General features: G+C 47.3%; 1 protein-coding gene across 11 annotated transcripts in view; it reads right to left on the reverse strand.

Annotated features, from left to right (window-relative positions):
- Positions 1 to 18,536, reverse strand: part of EFCAB6 (EF-hand calcium binding domain 6) — a 253,522-nt gene that overhangs the window by 117,028 nt on the left and 117,958 nt on the right. For all 11 annotated transcript variants that reach the window (XM_082352631.1, XM_082352630.1, XM_082352622.1 and 8 more), the window contains 2 exons: positions 12,428 to 12,601; positions 10,668 to 10,836 (listed from right to left, as the gene is read on the reverse strand). In XM_082352631.1, coding sequence (XP_082208757.1) covers positions 10,668 to 10,836; positions 12,428 to 12,601 — 343 coding nt within the window. The remainder of the gene's footprint in view (positions 1 to 10,667; positions 10,837 to 12,427; positions 12,602 to 18,536) is intronic.

Genomic DNA, 18,536 nt, shown 5'->3' on the forward strand with positions numbered 1-18,536 from the left:
AATAGCCAGGACATGGAAGCAACCTAAGTATCCACTGACAGATGAATGGATAAAGAAGATGTGGCACATATATACAATGGAATATTACTCAGCCATTAAAAGAAATGAAATTGAGTTACTTGCAGTGAGGTGGATGGACCCAGAGTCCGTCATACAGAGTGAAGTAAGTCAGAAAGAGAAAAACAAATACCGTATGCTAACACATATATATGGAATCTAAAAAAAATTTTTAAATGGTTTTGAAGAACCTAGGGGCAGGACAGGAATAAAGACGCAGACGTAGAGAATGGACTTGAGGACATGGGGAGGGGGAAGGGTAAGCTGGGACGAAGTGAGAGAGTGGCATGGACATATATACACTAACAAATGTAAAATAGATAGCTAGTGGGAAGCAGCCACATAGCACAGGGAGATCAGCTCGGTGCTTTGTGACCACCTAGAGGGGTGGGATAGGGAGGGTGGGAGGGAGACACAAGAGGGGGGAGATATGGTGATATATGTATATGTATAGCTGATTCACTTTGTTATAAAGCAGAAACTAACACAACATTGTAAAGCAATTATACTCCAATGAAGATGTTAAAAAAAAAGAAATAATAAAGATAAGAGCAGAAAACAATGAACTAAAACATGGACAAACAATATAAAAAAATCAGTGAAACCACAGCTTATTTTATAAATAGAGCAATAAAAGTGATAAATCTCTAGTCAGACTATTCAAGAAGCAAAGAGAAAAGATTAAAAATCACCAATATCAGGAGTGAAAACAAATACATTATTAAGGATCATATAGACATTTGAAGGATAATGAGGCATGAGTCCATACTGATATAAAGAAATAATTGAATAAATTAATAAATGGGAGAGAAGAGACAAGTCTCCCTTGCAGAAGAATTCCAAATAATTTATGTAGACATTCTGCCCTTTAAGAGGTAGAGCATAATAATTCCCCACTCCTCAAATGTGGGCTATACATAGTGACTTTTTTTTCCAAAGAGTGCAGTACGGAAAAAGAGAAAGAGGAAAAAAAAAAAAAAAGATTATGTTTATAGAGGAGAAGCCTGACAAACACACCTCAGCCAGGTGATCAAGGTCAACATCAACAAGTATAAGTCATGTTGACAGCCTGTGCCTGATGTGATGTGATGAGAAGGGGACTTTACCTCTGTGGTCTTCCTCCCCAAAGCACTGCTCCAGTCTAATCATGAGAAAAATATCAGACAAATCCCGATAGAGGTACATTCTACAAAATATCTGACCAGTACTCCTCAAAACTGTCAAGGTCGCCAAAAGCAAGCAAAGTCTGAGAAATTGTCACAGCCAGGAGGAGCCTACGGAGTCATGATGATGAAATGTAACGTGGGATCCTGAATGGAATCCTGGACAGAAAAAGGATGTGACGTTAAAACTAAGGAAATCTGAATAAACTATGGAAACTCAGAGAGTTAGTTGCCAGTACATTTGCATTAAAAGAAGGACAAAGGGTAAGTCTTCAGGCAGAGTAAAAATTAGTCCAGGTGCAAGTACACAAAAATGTAAGATAGAAAGAACGACAACAAGGGTAAATATGTAGATACATATGACATCTTATTTACCATAAAAAAATAGTCTTGTGGGATTTAGCATAGACGTAGAATTTAAATGCATGACAAAAATAATGTAAAAGATAGAAAGGGGTAAATGAAATTAAGGTATTTTTATATCTAGCATTGCTAGAGAAGTGGTAAACATAATTTATATTTAACTAGATACAAGAAGACAAGGATGCATGTTGCAATCTCTAGGGCAGCCTCTGAAGACTGACAGAGGAATGTATTCACCAATAAGCTGATAGAGGGGAAAACAGGATGGTAGAAATAGTTAAATAATCTAAAAGAAGGCAAGAAAGGACAGAAAAAGAAAGGACATGAGACAGCTGAGTAAAAAAGAATTAAGATGACAGATATAAAATCAACTATATCAGTAATTAAATATAAAATGGACTGAATACTCCAAGTAGAAGACTAAGACTGTCACACTTTATCTTTTAAAATATCAGCTATATGCTGTCCATATGAGACTTACTTTAAAGTACCCAGAAAGTCTGAAGTAAAAGGACAGAAATAGATATACTATGCTAACACAAATCAAAAGAAAGTTGAAGTAACTATATTATTATCAGACAAAAATAGACTTGAAGGGAAGAAGCATTACTCTGTATCAAGAAGTCATGTCATATGAAAAGGAGACAATTCACAGGAAGTTTCAGCAATTCTAAGTCCATGTGTACCCGATAATTTAGCTTCAACGTGAATAAGGCAACAGTCAACAGAATTAAAATGAATCTCACTAGACAAATCCACAATCAGATGATAGACTTCAACACACTTCTCTCAACAGCTAATGGGATGAGCAGGCAAAACTTTGATAAGAATATAGAAGTTCTGAAAAACACAATTAATAAAATCAACCTAATATACATACTTAGAAAACTAAAGGTCCATGATGGAGTACACATTCTTTTCAAGTGCTTCTGGAACATTTACCAAAATTGTCTCTATGTTGGGTCATAATCCAAGCCTCAAAATATTTCGAAGGATCAGCTGAAGTCATTTAGACTTCACAATGGAATCTACTTCAAAATCAATAATAAAAGGTAAACTAGAAAATCCCAACTGTTTGGAAATTAAACAAGAAGCCATTGGAAAAAAGAAGAAATCACAAGGGAAATTATAAAATATTTTGAACTGAATGACAACGAAAATATGATAAACTGAAACTTGTACGATGTGGCTAAGCCTGCACCTAAAGGGCAATGGATAGCCATCAATTCATACATTAGAGAAAAAAAGGCTGAAAAGCAATGATCTAACATTCTATCTCAAGAAATAGAAAAAGAAAAACAAATTAAATCCCAATCAGGTAGAACGAAGAAAACAATGGAGGTAACAGCAGAAATAAAGAAATATAAAACAAATACACAAGAGAAAAATAACAAGTAAAGTTGTTACTTTGAAAAGACAAAAATGACAGACCTCACCTTCTGCTTTTGGATAGGATGTAGTAATCCACAGCAAGCAAATATTCCCAATGAAAACAACTAGAAAAGCTCAATCAATTAAAAATAACAAAAAGGCATCAGAAAGCCACGAGAGACGTGAGGTTTAAAGAGACCAAAATTCCAAGGTGGGAAGGACTGACCCTTCAGAGGCAAACCGAGGCTATGCAACTGCATTTTCCCTGGGAACAGCTGATGATTCTGGGAGTGGACTTTGGACTGAGAAATAGGCTTGGGCCCGGCAGAGGGCCACTCCAGCAGAGCTAGTTATGTGGTGCTGGAGTGGCAAACTTGGAGATGTGAGGGGGCAGGCTTAAAGCATGACTGGTTTCCCCTTCCGGACATGTGCTGACCTCTGGAACTGCTCAGGGCTGGAGTCTAAGGACCTAAACTGAAAACTTTTACAAGCAAGGTGCAAGTCCCCACACCGTGGTACTTAGGAGACAAAGGCACGCCTGGGAGGAAGGCCATGAGAACACAAAGGCAAAAACGAAGCCCTAGAGGTGTGGTCAACTGACACTGAGGGTCTGCAACTGCCCCTGCCCTGGAGGAACCAGACAATTTGGGTGCAGCCAGATGCCGAGAGAGTCTAGTTTTAGCATCTGTCAGAGAGTTGTTGCCGGAAGATGCAGAAATAAATATAGACTTTTGATGGTTGTGTGGAGCTTGGACCAACAAAAATGAAGACGTGAGGGACCTCGAACACACAACTGGTCACCCTCTTAAAACATCTGCAAGATTAGGAAGCTGTAAGGAACAGCTATGAGATGCTCGAGGGTGTTTGTGGGGCTTGGTTTACATCGGGGTCCCTGTCCCTAGGTGCGTAAGACTGCGTGGGGATTAGGAACTGATGGTAGAGGGTGGGGAAGGTGCCAGTTCCCCAGATGTGTGAGTTTGATCAGAACCCAAAGGGCATAAGGTGGTCTGCTGGAAGGAGGAAGGAAAGCTCGCCTCCTACGAGGCAAGGTGAGATGCCCTTGCCTTCAAGCAGGTGCAGAAGCAAGGGGCCGAGGCTGCTAAGGACCTGGGATGCTGGGCTGGGCCATTACAGACTCCTGCTTCCCTCATCCACGTCTCGGGGGTTCTGTTTGTATTAGCTGATGAGCTCTGCAGCCCGTGTCTGTCTCCAGAGGCCTCCGCTGGGATGCCAGAAATGGGACTAAGAATAACAGTGAGCTAAACAATGTTCAGTGTATTTACTGAGTATGAAGAATAACAGTTTCCCATTAGGAACAGCCAATTACAGGGAACTGGAATTGTAAAGCTGCCCTCAAATTCCTGATGAATGGAATAGTTCAATTAGTCTAATTACTCAATTAGGCTAATCTTGACTTATGTGTCCTTGGGTGTTTAGTCATTTTATGTTTCCCATGGGTCACTAGTCCCAAGCAATGAAACTTCTGCTTTATCCATGTTCCCCATGTGGCTTAGTCCTATTCCAAGTATGCAACAGGCACCCTCAAAATGTTTACTGAGGGGAAGGATAGCAGAGACTGTAGTACTTGCCTGCCTAATGCATATTCTCTCCTTCTCCCACAGGGACAGAACCTTGCTTTTTCTGTAATGTGCCCAGCCAAAAAATTATATATATATATATATTTGTATTTATACTATTTCCCATTCTTCCCTATAGACCAGTATGGCCATATAACACAGGCCTGGTCAATAAAATACAGCTGGAAGCTTATAATACATTACAATAAAATGTAAGTGGGAGGAGCTTCCAAGAAAGCCCATTAAAAAAGAAAGACTTCTCTGGCTCAAGACTTTTGCCCTTCCCTTTTCCCTTTCTTTATGCCTGAAACATGTGTGTGATGGCTGGTGTTCCAGCAGCTATCTTGCATACATGGGGATAAGACTGGAAGACTAAAAAGCTAGAAGCAACCTGGGTCTCTGAAGACACTGTAGAGCTGCTGCACTGGCCCAATACCAACAACCTCTGGACTCCTTGTTATAGGAAAAAAAACAGCTACTTTTTAAATTTAAGCCACTGTTTTGGGGGTTTGCTGCTAATTCAGCAAATGAAGGACAGGGAAAGGGGAAGAGAATGTATCTAGAGAAGGAATATAAAGATTCTAGATTACCTTAAAACTCAAAAACTGTTTTCTTGCCACGTTACCAGTTCCTGACTCATTATTTAAATAAATTGACACATTTAAAAATGCGTAGGGGCTTCCCTGGTGGCGCAGTGGTTGAGAGTCTGCCTGCCGATGCGGGGGACACGGGTTCGAGCCCTGGTCTGGGAGGATCCCGCATGCCGCGGAGCAACTGGGCCCGTGAGCCACAGCTGCTGAGCCTGCGCGTCTAGAGCCTGTGCTCCGTAGCAGGAGGGGCCGCGGTGGTGGGAGGCCCGCGCGCCGCGATGAGGAGTGGCCCCCGCTTGCCGCAGCTGGAGAAGGCCCTCGCACGGAGACGAAGACCCAACACAGCCAAAAATAAATAAATAAATAAATAAATAAATAAATAAAAATGCGTGATAGGGGCTTCCCTGGTGGCGCAGTGGTTGAGAATCTGCCTGCTAATGCAGGAGACACAGGTTCGAGCCCTGGTCTGGGAAGATCCCACATGCCGCGGAGCAACTAGGCCCGTGAGCCACAACTACTGAGCCTGTGCATCTGGAGCCTGTGCTCCGCAACAAGAGAGGCCACGACAGTGAAAGGCCCGCACACCGCAATGAAGAGTGGCCCCCACTTGCCACAACTAGAGAAAGCCCTCGCACAGAAATGAAGACCCAACACAGCCATAAATAAATAAATTTTTTAAAAAAATGCGTGATAGTCACAGGCTTTGCAGTGCAGTGGTCAGAGCAGTGAACTGGGAGAGAGGGACTTCCTGGGAGAAAGAATATGTGTTACAGGGTTGTTGTGAACGCTGGTTTAATGTATGATGCAAAATATGCAGGCCAGGTCTAGTACAATTCCAGAAATTCCTTTCCCCTCCACCAGTGGAAATTGCACACTTAACCATGAAAAACACATTGAGTTCATGAAAACCCCAACTGAGTTCATGAAAACCCCACTCCTCTGTCAGGGCTGTGAACACAGTGTGGTGTCCCTGGTTATCCCACACTAACCAGAAATTCTGAGATCTCTTACACTCAAGAGAGAAAAAGGGGAAAGATCAATTATTAGTTAACAAATAGCATTTGTATAGCAGACAAAACCTTCCTGACCATGGGGGTGAACACCAGGAACAGGGTCTCAGCAACGACAACGCAGGGACTTGTGCACTCACTGACCTGGAAGCTCGTGCCGGGCTCTGGATTCTATTCTTACGGCTCTCCCTCATAGGGCCTGTGCAGCCAATCACCTCCTGCCCCCGCCACAGGGAAGGCGATGGCTGGTGAGAATAAATAATTAGCACTTCTAATTCAGAGTGCAAGCTATTCAGGCCAACGGCTAAGCGGTGCCTATGTTCAAACGATGAACAAGTGCATGGACACAGAATTGGGCGAGCGGGTATATGGGACTTAGAGCTTCACTCCCAATTCTCCGGGCATGAAACTCTGTAGCCACTGCCGTACTAATTGGTGAGATAGAGATTTGGGAGAACAGAAGGGCAAGAACATTGCCTGTCCACAGCCAAAATGGCAGGAAGACGTGAAGGGGCATTGTTATTGAAAGCAAAGTCCTTCCCGCCAAACTCTGAGGCTAGATCTAACCTCAAAGCTGCCATCAATTATACCCAGCTAGCCTGTATTACACCCACCAAGCCGGTGTCACACCCAGCAAGGGTCTGAGGCTGATACAGACCAGCGTGGATTCAAATCCAAGTGCCTGAATGGCTTACCAGCTGAACAACGCTGGGCCACGGTCTTAACTCCTAAGCTTTGGTCTCCTCACCTGTGAAATGAGCATAATGTGATCTACACCTCACGGGGCTCCTATGAGGATTATAAATAAAGTATGTAAAGCAACTTCCCCAGTGCCTGCACATTGGTGGGTCAACGAACGCTAGGTGTAGTGAGGACCACCACCAGCGTCACTCTTCCAGCGGCGGTTAGCGTTATCGTCGTGGTTATTATTATTGCTGTTATTACCATTACAGAACTATTATCATCATTTATACTTAAAGCTCTCTAAAGGAGTTGGTTTCAAAGGTTTCCTTGCCACTGAAGTTGGAAACCTTTAACATCTGGATGCCCTGCGTTATGTCTAGTCTAAATTCTTGTTTCTTTCTACAGTAGAAGTCCATGATTTTTCCAGCTCTGACTTCACCAGTAGTAGAATCACTCTGATCTATAAACAATTTATTTAACAATGAAAATTTACATTTATACAATGCTTTGAGGTTATCAGCTTATAGAGTTGAAATCTGGGTCCCTAGTAGACTGTTTAAAATCATCCCACAGGGCAGCTGTGCCTGACACCCTACTCTCTGCCCCGTCAGCAGTCTCGGGGCTGGGCTGGTGGGAGGGAGTAGGGCCCACGGCTCTGTGGGTGGCCCGGTGTGAGTGGGGCTCTGCTGGACTTTCTGCAGGAGTTGCCGGGCTGCCACCTGCTAAAGAAGAGGATGTGTCACCAGTACCTGCCGTTGGAATTTCTCCCCGGGCAGAGGAAATCAAATTATCAATGCCTGAAGGAGACTGACCAGAGGCCCAAGGACACAGGAAATATCAAGGTCATTACACAAACATCAGCCCCACAGAACCCCTAAAGCCCAGATCCTGAAGAAGCAGAAGAGGAGACAAATTGCCTCAAAAGGGATATTTAGTCATGTATACTCCCTGCAAGAGTACATCAAAGGGCTTGTTTCCACTCATGATGACAAGAGATGCTACAAAGGCACAAAAAAAAAAAAAAAAAAAATCATCCCACGGTTATTGACCTTCAAGTTAAATGGTTGGTCACGACAGGATCTTTCCAAAGGTTAAACCCAACAAGTCACTAGAAGGGAAACCAGTAGACTATTTGTCTAACTGTGTTCACAGGGAACTGATTGTTAGTCTCTTGAAATGACAACAAACCTTTTTCCCTGCATATCGGTCCTCTAGTGGTTTCTGTTTCCTTTCCCCACCACTGGCACATCTCGGGACAGCCAGGAAACAGGGAGGCACTGCCATGAAGCAAGGGCAGAACGACCATTCCTGTGGTTGTCCCTCAGGTCGGCTGGAACGCACAGACACTCGGGGCAGAGAAGGGAGCTAGGGTGGGTTTGCCACAGACAGGTACGGGAACCGGCTTCACGTTTAGGGATTCCAACGGGCTTCTGAAACACCTGCTTCCCTCGCTCCTCAGGTTGCCCCCTGAGTCCATTCAGGGCTCTGCTGGGGATTCTAGTTACTCAAGTTCATCAAGTTCATCCGTTCATTCAGCAAACGCTTGCTGGGCCCTACTATGTGCCAGACACTTGGGATGTATCACTGTCCAAAAGAGATAACGATGTCTACCTTTGGAGCATACGTCTTAATGGAGGAGGACAAGCAAACAAGCAAAATAAAGAAATGAACTAAAGAACTGTAAATACAATGTGGGTGGCAGTTGGTGACAGCGCCGTGAAAAGAGAAATAGGGTAAAGGAGATCACGGGGGTGGAGGTCAGGCTGTGTTCACCACGGGGACGTCAGGCTTGGACCAAGGCTGTCAGGCGGTGAGGGGACGCCCAGGCCAGCCTCTGAGGAGCTGGGCCAGGGGGAGGGGACAGCCCGATGGAAGGAGGGAGCAGGTCTGTGTCTGAGGGAGAGCAGGAGGCCGGTGTGGCTGGAGCGTACGTACAAGGGGGGCGGTGAGAGTTGGGGTCAGAGAGGTGATGGGTGGCTGGGTCGCGCTGGGCTTTCTAGGACTCTGGCTTTTATACGAGCGATGGGGGGAGCCATGGGAGGGTCCCCAGCAGGCGTGGCCCACTCTCACTGACTTGTTGGAGGGTCACCCGGGCGGCTGGGTGGCAACTCAGCTGTAGCGGGCAGGGCAGGAGCAGGAGAGAGCGAGAAGGCTGCTGCAACAGCCCGGGAGAGGGTGGGTGGGTGGGCGCGGGGGCTGGCGAGCAGTTGCTGCATCCTGGGGCGAGTTCAAGGGAGCCGACGGGCGCGGGTGATGCCCTGGATGTGGATGTGAGAGAAAGAGGACAGTCAGGGAGGGCTCCAGGACTCCAGGCCTGAACCACTGGCAAAGCGGCTGCCCCAGGCTGAGAACGGAGCGGCTGCTGGCCGAACTTTTGGGAGAGTGGTCTGGGGCAGCAACGAGCCACATGAATGGGGGAGCCCCTGGCTCATCAACGGCCGACGAAGCCTAAGGTGGAAACTGCTCGGCTCAGCTGACGGACCCAAAGGTGCCCTCAGGTGAGCAGGTGAGAAGCTGGCCTCAGAGTCGCGGGTGTCAGTCTCAGCTTTGCCGCCACCTACGGCCCTTCTGGAAGGCAGCCGCTTTCCCCCTCTGGAAAGTCAGAGGCAGACGGGTTGATGCCTGATTTCCTGTGAACCTGTGAACTGACTCTGTGAATCAAGAGCGCTGAGCGCCGTGGTCATTCGAGACTGTTGTGCGTCGGGGCCAGGACCGCTGCCAGGTGGCTCAGGGCTACAGTCTAGGACCAGGCGCCCTGGGAGAGTTCCATGATTCCCGCCCATTTAGCACCCTAACCTCACTGAAGTTGCCCCCATCGGAGTTAGCAGTGACTAATTATCAGCCCTCGTCCCCAAAACTGAAATCTCGGAACCATCCTTGAACCTTTCCTCTCCCTTACCCGTTACCCACATCTCTCCTCACCACACCCCGTATGCTCGCAAACATCAGATCCCCGACTTCGTGTATTTTGTGTGGGGAAGGGGAGGTCTGGACTGTTTCGACAGCCATCTAATCCCATCCCTGTGCCTCCAGCCGGCTCCCTCATCCATCCATCCTCCACGCGGCCGCCGTCAGGAGGCTTGGAAATGAGATACGGAAAGAGCCTAATACAGCGCCTGGCATGGGGGCAGGCGCTAGATAAATTGTAGCTACTAACATAATTGTTCTCGTCTTGGAAATATATTTCACTGCCTTCTAAATTTGCCCACACGGACACTGCTACCTATTAGCTGCAATGCTTCCCTTAAAAATAGCTGAAGATGATTAGCTAGAGGGATCATAATAGGAATTTTAAGCAATCATTTAAATTAATTCCTGAGAAGTCTATGCAGAACCCTTCAAATGGAGTCCTTTCTGGCAGAACCTCGCCAGTTCCCACAAGCACATGCAAATCAGCACTCTGAGCTTCGCATTTTCCCTGCCAGGTTTTTTCCCCACTTTCTGGAGGAACAAACCACAGCTCTGTGATCACAGCATGGCGGGGACCCCTTGCTGGCAGGGATGGGGGCCCGAGCAGCTTCGCTCCCGCCCGCACGTCGCCCCACCACACGCAGGGAGACAGGTACTCAGTGGATGGCCAAAGAATGCGACAATGAACGCTGTGTTTGGAAAGTTTAACTATCAAAAGCCGGCCACATCCATATCAAAAGCATGCTCTGAGAAAGTTGCCAAAGACATTTTTGGCCAGAAGAATCCTTTTCAATTGTTGAAAGATGCCTAGAAATGAATCTGCTTTGCCCTGGAATAAACCCTTAATGAAAAAACTTAATGTCTATCCTTTAAAGCGTGTTAGTATAAGAAAACATCTGAACTTCTTCAGGAAAGGAGGAAACAAAGAACCCATTCTCCTACCTTCTTGAAGTCATGCACATTAATCTTGCCATTAGGCTCCTTGCTGAAGTCCAGAAATCGTTTTCTGAAGGCTGGGTCCTGCTGCCGTATACAGTTTCTGAGTTTTTCAATAACTGCATCCTTGGTCATATTCTTGGTCACGGCGCTTTTACTCTCAGTGGGCTTGGCTCTAAAATCACAAGCAGGCGCGCAGATGCAGCAGAGCACTTCCTACAGAGCTCACCCATGGACGCTCAACCCAGGGCAACAAGGGGGTTTACCATCGCCTTTTCACAAAGGAGGAAAGAGATGCTGAGGTCGATGGAGTGACCTGGGGACTTCTTACACACCCATGGCTTGCAGGTTCAGAGACAGGCCAGCAGCACTGCGTCAGGTAAAGCTCTGCCTGAGATGCCAGCACGTGGCAGCAGGCCAGGGTGGGGAGCTTCAGAGAAGGGGCTGCTGTCATCCTTGTGCTAAGATTTCCAGCTGTGCTTTGAGCTGGCTGACTGTGGTGTGTGACCGGGAAGACATGGCCGAAAAAGGATATTTTTGTGAACTGGGAAAATGAAAAGTCAGAGCCTATTACAGGCCTTAAATTAAATAGGCCGTTTTGTGGTAACTAGATCAAAGAGGTCATCAAACAGCCGTGGGAAGGAAGGGGCGTCCACAGTTAAACCAAGCTGATTCACAAAATCAACTTAATTTATAAAAGATAGATCTTACGTGATGTGCTCTGGGACTGAGTGTGAGAATGTATGTGTCATTGAAGGATAATTATCCTTCAGCTCCCCAGAAGTCTCCTGGACGCCGTTTTGACAACCATGAGATAGTCCTGGAGAACAGACTTCTACTTCTTTCCTGCTGCTTCTGTCGGCTTTAGGAGCTCTCCAGGAATGCCCACATTTTATGAAATGCTTAATTGCTATTACTTCTTTCACTGGTTTTTAGGAGGCAGACATATCTCATCACAGAATATTTAACCTTTCTCTTAAAATACCACCTTTCTGCCCATTCATAAAGCAGCTACTACTGAAGTGCCCAGATACTCAAATTTCATTAGCATAGCATTAAAATATTCCCATTGCTCTACACTTAAGAATTTTTTTAAAGGGGATGTGACAACGTGAAGTCGGCTGAACAGTTCTACATTTTACCTCTCCTTATGGATTTTTTATAAGCTATGAACAAGCAAGTTAAAATAATATCTTTTCATTAGATGAAACCTATATTTTTCAAAATGAAGAAGAGCTCGAATATTCATCAGTCTGACTTTTAATAGATTGACTAAGTATGTTTTATTGTTACAATTCAATTTGACAATCATTTAAATAATTCTGTCATTCATGTTAGAAAATGTTAACCAGTTTAATGAGTATATTTTGCAATAAATATTAAACAGCGGTAAGGAATCTAAGTTTCTGGAGAAGAATAAGTGTGAACGCAGGTACGTAATAGTTGAGTGGCAGGCGGTTTCTCTGGGAGTTGAAAGTCCTGGGTCCTTCCCCCAGGGTGAGCTTGTGAATAACCCGAGGTAAGTCCCCAAATCTCTCAGGTCTCAGTGCTTTCAATTCTAGAATTAACAGGTCAATGCAGTAATTCCTAAGATCTCTGCTGCTTGCTCTAAAATCCCGGACTTCAATCACTGTTTTTATAGTTTGCCATCTTTCTTATTTAAGTCATAAAATATTTAAATACTCAGTCAACAAATATTTATTAACTACCTACACTGCAACAGGCACAGTGGTTTTAATAAACGCTTTCATTTTGCTTTATTTTACCTCTCAGAAAGATCTGGCAGCTGCTGTTCCTCTTTTTGAAGATGTTCATTTAACAGCTGATCCTTTGGAACAGGAACTGGAGAGACAGTGGGTGGGCCATTAATTCCTAGGCATGCCAAAAGTTTCTTGTAAAGGATTCTTCCTGAAGCAATATCCTGAAACTTACTGCAGAGTCTGAATTTCAAAAAATAATCAGAACACACCCATTAGAATGGCTAAAAGAAGACTGATCCTACCAAGTGCCAGCAAGGATGTGGGTCACTATGACCCTCCTCCACTGCTGGTGGGATGCAAAATGGTGCAGCCACTTTGGAAGACACTTTGGCAACTGAATATCCACTCACCAGAGGAACCAGCTGTTCCAGCCCTAGGCGCTTAGCCGAAAGAATAAAAATGTATGTCTACACAAAGACGTACAATACATGTGGCTTTATTTGTAATAGCAAAAACTGGAAACATACCAAATGTCCATCAATAGGTGAATGGATCCACAAAGTGGGGTAAGGCCATGAAACAGAATTCTACTCGGCAATGACCAAGAACCATACAACAACGTGAGTGAACCACAAAATCATTATGCTTGGTGAATAAAGCCTAACAAAAAAAGAGAACATCTTGTAGCCTTCCATTTATAGAAAATCCTAGAAGATGCAAAGTCATCTGTAGTGACATGGTGCTAGGTGGTTGGAAGAGATGAATTGCAAAAAGGCACAAGAAAGCTTCAGGGGGAATGAGAAAGTTTGGTATCTTCATTGACAGCTTGCGATGGGTTCACGGAGATATATACACATGATGGATTTCCTCAAATTGCATTATTTAAATATGTGTAGTTTATTGTTTGTAAGAATACTGCAATAAAGATATAATAAATGTAAAACAAAGAAAAAACTTCATGAGAAATTTGGTATGGAATTATGGAAGTACTTGATTGGAATTTTGGGATATGCAAATATTTGAGAAAAACATAGGAAACCACTAATATGGAAGGATCTTTTTCTTCTCCAACATTTTGTTTGTTAGTATTTTTCTAATCATAAAGTTTGTACGTGCTCATTGTTGCAAACTTGGTAAAGCCTGAGACCCAAGAAAAAATTCCACAGATTCGTTAAAATGCACAAGGCTCAGAGCCCAGGAGGTGTGGGTGTGAGCCCTGGATTCTGCCTCCCGGGGTCTGGATATCGGCTCCATGACTGAAGGCAGGCTTCACGAGGTCCGGTCCGTGGACACTTCCCCGGCACAGTGAGGCCACGACTCCTTTCACATGAATACACGATGTCATGTGTCTCTTCCACCCTGAGTCTCTGGTGCGTGTACAGCGGACTTTCCAGAGGCTGCGTGGCATGTGATCATTCCTTGCTCCGACCGCTGCTGGAGTGTGTGCTCGTGTGGGCTGCACTCACTGACACGGTCTAAAGCTGCAGAAACGTGTAGGCTCTCCATGAGGAGCTGGAGTGAGCTTTCAGAGATGAGCTCAGCTCAGTTTCTTTACAGCACTTCACTAGCTCCTTACGAGCTCCCGTAGGTTATCCCTGCTCTAATTTCTGTAACCTCCTTATTATCCAACAAATCCTTATTTTGAAATCCCAAAGCTTTTCCTGAGCCTACAGGGAGACACAAGTAGCAAGTGCACTCTCCTTTTCTGCAACGACAGGTTAAAGGTCTCAGTTTTAGCTTCACGTGCAGTAAGTACTGGTAGACACAGTACATACAACAGAAACCCTTTGAGGTCCTCGATAACTTTTACGAGCATCAAAGGGTCGAGAAGCTCTGACCTGGGGCACGTGACCCTTTCTATGCTTCAGTTTCCTTGTTTATGAAATGCACATAATGAAAGCCCCCACCTCAGAGGATTACTGTAAAAATTCCTTAAGAGGATCCATGTAAAGCTGTTAGCACTGGGCTGGCCTGCTACATGTATCTGTGCTCAATAAACCAGAGCTGGAATAACAGTATCACAATATCATGATGACACGCACGTAGCCAGGGGTCAAAGCATGAGCTCCAAACTGCGCTTTGCTTGGTAAGTACCAGCAATTGTTATAATTGCTTCCGTAACACTCTGTGATGATCACTGTGGTAAGTATTACAGCTACAACTGTGAGAAAAGCAAAGCAATGCCCACCTCACGGAGCTGCAAGAGGCTGGCAAACTGCTCATTCTGAACCAAGGGAACAGATCACCGAAAAGCCCAGAGGCAGCAGAGAGCTTGGTGTTCTCAAGAAATAGGAAGCCAGTCAGCCCAGCTGAGCTGGGACCTGCAGGAACAGCCGCAGCATTCGAGAGCTTCCCATGGGCTTGATACTGGGTGAGAGGATTCATGCCTATTACCTCATTTGATCCTGACCACAACTCTCGAAGTAACATTTGCAGGAGGAAAGAGGCTCAGAACGTGCCCAAGTTCACAGCTAGCTCCAGGGCGAGCCGGGATTTGAACCCAGGCAGTCTGGCTGCAGAGCCCGAGTTCTGGAGAGGTTTTTTTCTTTTTTTTAATTAATTAATTTATTTTATTTATTTACTTTTGGCTGCGTTGGGTCTTCGTTGCTGCACGCGGGCTCTCTCTAGTTGCGGTGAGCGGGGGCTACTCTTCGTTGCGGTGCATGGGCTTCTCGTTGCGGTGGCTTCTCTTGTTGCGGAGCATGGGCTCTAGGCGTGCGGGCTTCCGTAGTTGTGGCACTCGGGCTCAGTAGTTGTGGCTCGCGGGCCCCAGAGCGCAGGCTCAGTAGTTGTGGTGCATGGGTTTAGTTGCTGCATGGCCTGTGGGATCTTCCCGGACCAGGTCTCGAACCTGTGTCCCCTGCATTGGCAGGTGGATTCTTAACCACTGAGCCACCAGGGAAGCCACTCTGGAGAGGTTTGAGGATCCTGACGGGCTGGGAAGTCACGCTCCATTAAAGCATCTGGTATTTCCCTAATGGCAAGAGGACACCCAAATGCTTCAAGCAGGGTTTTAACGTGATCGTCTTTGTAGTTTAGACAAAGACTGGCTACGTAATGGAGAAGAGAATAGGGGGGCTTCCATCTCAAATATCCAATTGCCTGCACAACCAATCCACTTAAGCTCACTCATTCATTCATTCATTCATTCCGTCGCTTGACACTTAAGATGCCCTGTCCATGAGCCGGGTACGGTTCCACTCCTAGGTACCGGGACTTCGGGAGTGAAGAGACAAAGTCCCTGTGCTTTACATCCTTGGTGGGTGGCACAGGTAATAAACGTAAACAGATGACAAGAGCCATGAAAAATGGAGCCAGGTGACAGGTAGAGAGTACCTGGGAGGTGGGGTGGAGGGGAGGTGGAGAAGGAGGTGAATAGAGTGACCTGTCACTCTGGGTGGTGGGGTGTCACCAATCTCCTCTCCAGGTTAACATGTCCAAAATGGAACTTCTGATTTTCACCCCTGAAACTCCCCCAGCTCAGGTGACAGTCCTGAGTACCTAGATGCTCAAGCCGGAAGCTGGGGCTCATCCTCGCTTCCTTCCCACCCCACCCCAATCCACGACCCTGGCAGTCCAAACACACCTTGAACCTCCACATGAGTTCACGGTGTGTATTCGTAGGAGAACTACAGAGATAAAGGGTAGCTCCATCGGGGGCGGGGCGGGGGGGGGGTGCTGGCGGTTCATGTTACGTCAAGCTGATTTCCAAAGGCACTTTATCATTTACACGCCCACAAGGCACACACGAGAGTACCAGTTTCTCCACCTCCCTGCTCTATCTTTTAATGTGTTTGCAAATTTACAATTCTTTTACTTCAAGTGATATCTAACGTAGTTCATACTTCCTTCTACTTATTAACCTATATTTTAGCAAAGCGACAGCAAGTCTCATGCTCAGAGTGCTTGGCAGATAGAGACATCACATTAGGATTTAATCGTATTGTTTTCATGAAATGCAGTCTTAGTGTGACCTCTTTACAGCAAGTGATAATGGTTTTACATGTATGGTGGTCAGAAAAGCCTTAAAAAAAAATTAATACACTTCAGAAAAAGAGGAGTTGATATAGAGAAACTAAAATGTACTCAGGTAGAACATGAACGCCCAAAGTGTGGGCGACATCTTCCTTTTCATGGACAAGTAAACAGAGACCCTCAAGAGGTTCCCCTCTCTTGCCCCTTGGAAGCTGCAGTCTCCCAGGGTTCCTGTTCCTTCTCCAGCCTCCCCCTCCGCTGATGATCTCACCTCCCCCTGCACCGAGGAAACAGAAGTCCGGAGGGCGGGGCTCCTAGGTTAGCGCCCACGCCCACCCCTCTTCCTGGCCTGGCTCCGTCTATCAACACTTTTTCTCTCCAGTCTCTGGCTTTCCACCGACTTCTCCCCCAGCCCAGAGACAAGCACAAAGCCTGTCTGTGAAGCAGGTGAATCCTTTCTCAGCACTGTATCCTTCACTTCACTCCACAAGCATCCCTGGCGCCTGCTGGGGGGTCCACCCGCCCCTCCCGGCCCCGGCCCCTGCTCACCCCACTTGCTTCCCATGCGACGTCTGACCTGGCTGGCCTCCTCCTGCTCCCCGAGACTTCCTGCCCCCTTAGCCCCAGGCACCGCCCTTCCTGTCCCCTTGCCCCAACCTTCTCGGCCTCCTTTGCTGCTGGACCAGCCAGGGCCCTGGTTGTCCGGTGGTGTTCTGCCAGGTCCCACCCGCAGCCCTCTCACCTCAGACGGTCCCCCATCCACCCCGGACAAATGCTTGCTGACCGAACGAACGAGCTGTCGGTGTGAGGAGGACGCTGGAGTCTCATCACGGCCCAGACTCCTCTCTGAGCCCCACGTCCTCCTGGAGTCTTTTTCCCGTGTTGTCACCCCGACCGGCTGACTCCTTCTGTGCTCTCTCACTGGCCAGCAGCCCCTGGCATCACCGGAGACTCCTTCCCCTCCTCTGCCATCAGCCTCCCGGTCCAGAGTCACCAGGTCTGTCCTTCTACTGCCCAGACCGATCCCAAAGCAGCTGCCCCCTGCAGTCCTCTGCCGCCCCCTCCCTTCAAGCCCCTTCTTTCCCTCTCTCCCCATTATGTCTGTTCCCCTCACCGGAGCCAGAGCGATCTTTATAAAGCACAGATCTGCAGTTGCCACCCACCCCCGTGTAAAGCCACCCCACAGGCTCCGGTTCCCCCTCAGCTCTGCTTCTCAACGACAGCTGCAGGGCACAGCCAGCGGGGATTTCAGCAGACCCGTGCCCGGCCAGCCTGTGGACGGGGCTTGGCACCAGGGTTTCCGAAGCCCTCTGGGTGGCTCTCAGACCCTGTGGAGAACCCTGCCCGCCGGGTGAACCCGGTTCCGTAGTGTACAGCCGCAGTCCCTCCTGCCCGCCCTCTGGCATCGTGCCCCTCCCGCCCTCCCCCCCACACTCCTGCCCCAGCTGTCCACGTGAACGTGCCGTGCGCCCCTAGCCCTCTGGGCTTTCTCCTGCTAGCCTACAGCCTGAAATGCTCTCCCGTTTCTTCTCCAGATTCAAGCATCACATCCCTGGGAAGCTTCTCGCCTTCCATGCCACGCCCCCCCGCCCCATCCTCCCGGCTGTAAGTGTCCTTCAAGAATTGCGCACGGTCCTCTGGGCTCACACGCCACGCGGGGTGCGTCTGCATCGCTTTCCCTCACATTAGACCACTCTGTAAATAAAGGGGTTTCTGTAAACCTATTAACAGGACGGCCGGGATGCAGGAGGCTCGCGCAACACTCTTGAGTGAAAGACCAAGTGGAGGAAGAAATGAACCGCCCTGCCAGTCCTGGGCTCCACTTCCCTCTCCCCTGACCACGTGCAGCAAAGCCACGAGCCAGTGAGTGACTGAAGCCCCTGCAGACACGGACATCAAGGTGGCCTCCCCACCTTGCCCACTGCCCAGCCCAGGCCCTCGCCCCTCCCTGAGCTCCTCCACGACCCTCTCTGGACTTGCTGTCACCTGCTTCTCCCCTGTGCCGTGTTTCTTCCACCCACTAGCGAACTGATCTTTCTGCAAACAATCCGTAAACTGGATGAATGCAAACACCCGGCCTGGCACGCCAAGCTCTCTGCAGGGCCCTCTTGCTGGGGAAAGCCTAGGCCTCCCCCTCCTCTTCTCACAAACCACAGGAGAAACGGGCTATGACACATGAGTGTTCACAGAAGGGAGATTC

This window comes from Balaenoptera borealis (assembly GCF_965194805.1).
Source record: "Balaenoptera borealis genome assembly, chromosome: 13".
Taxonomy (NCBI): domain Eukaryota; kingdom Metazoa; phylum Chordata; class Mammalia; order Artiodactyla; family Balaenopteridae; genus Balaenoptera; species Balaenoptera borealis.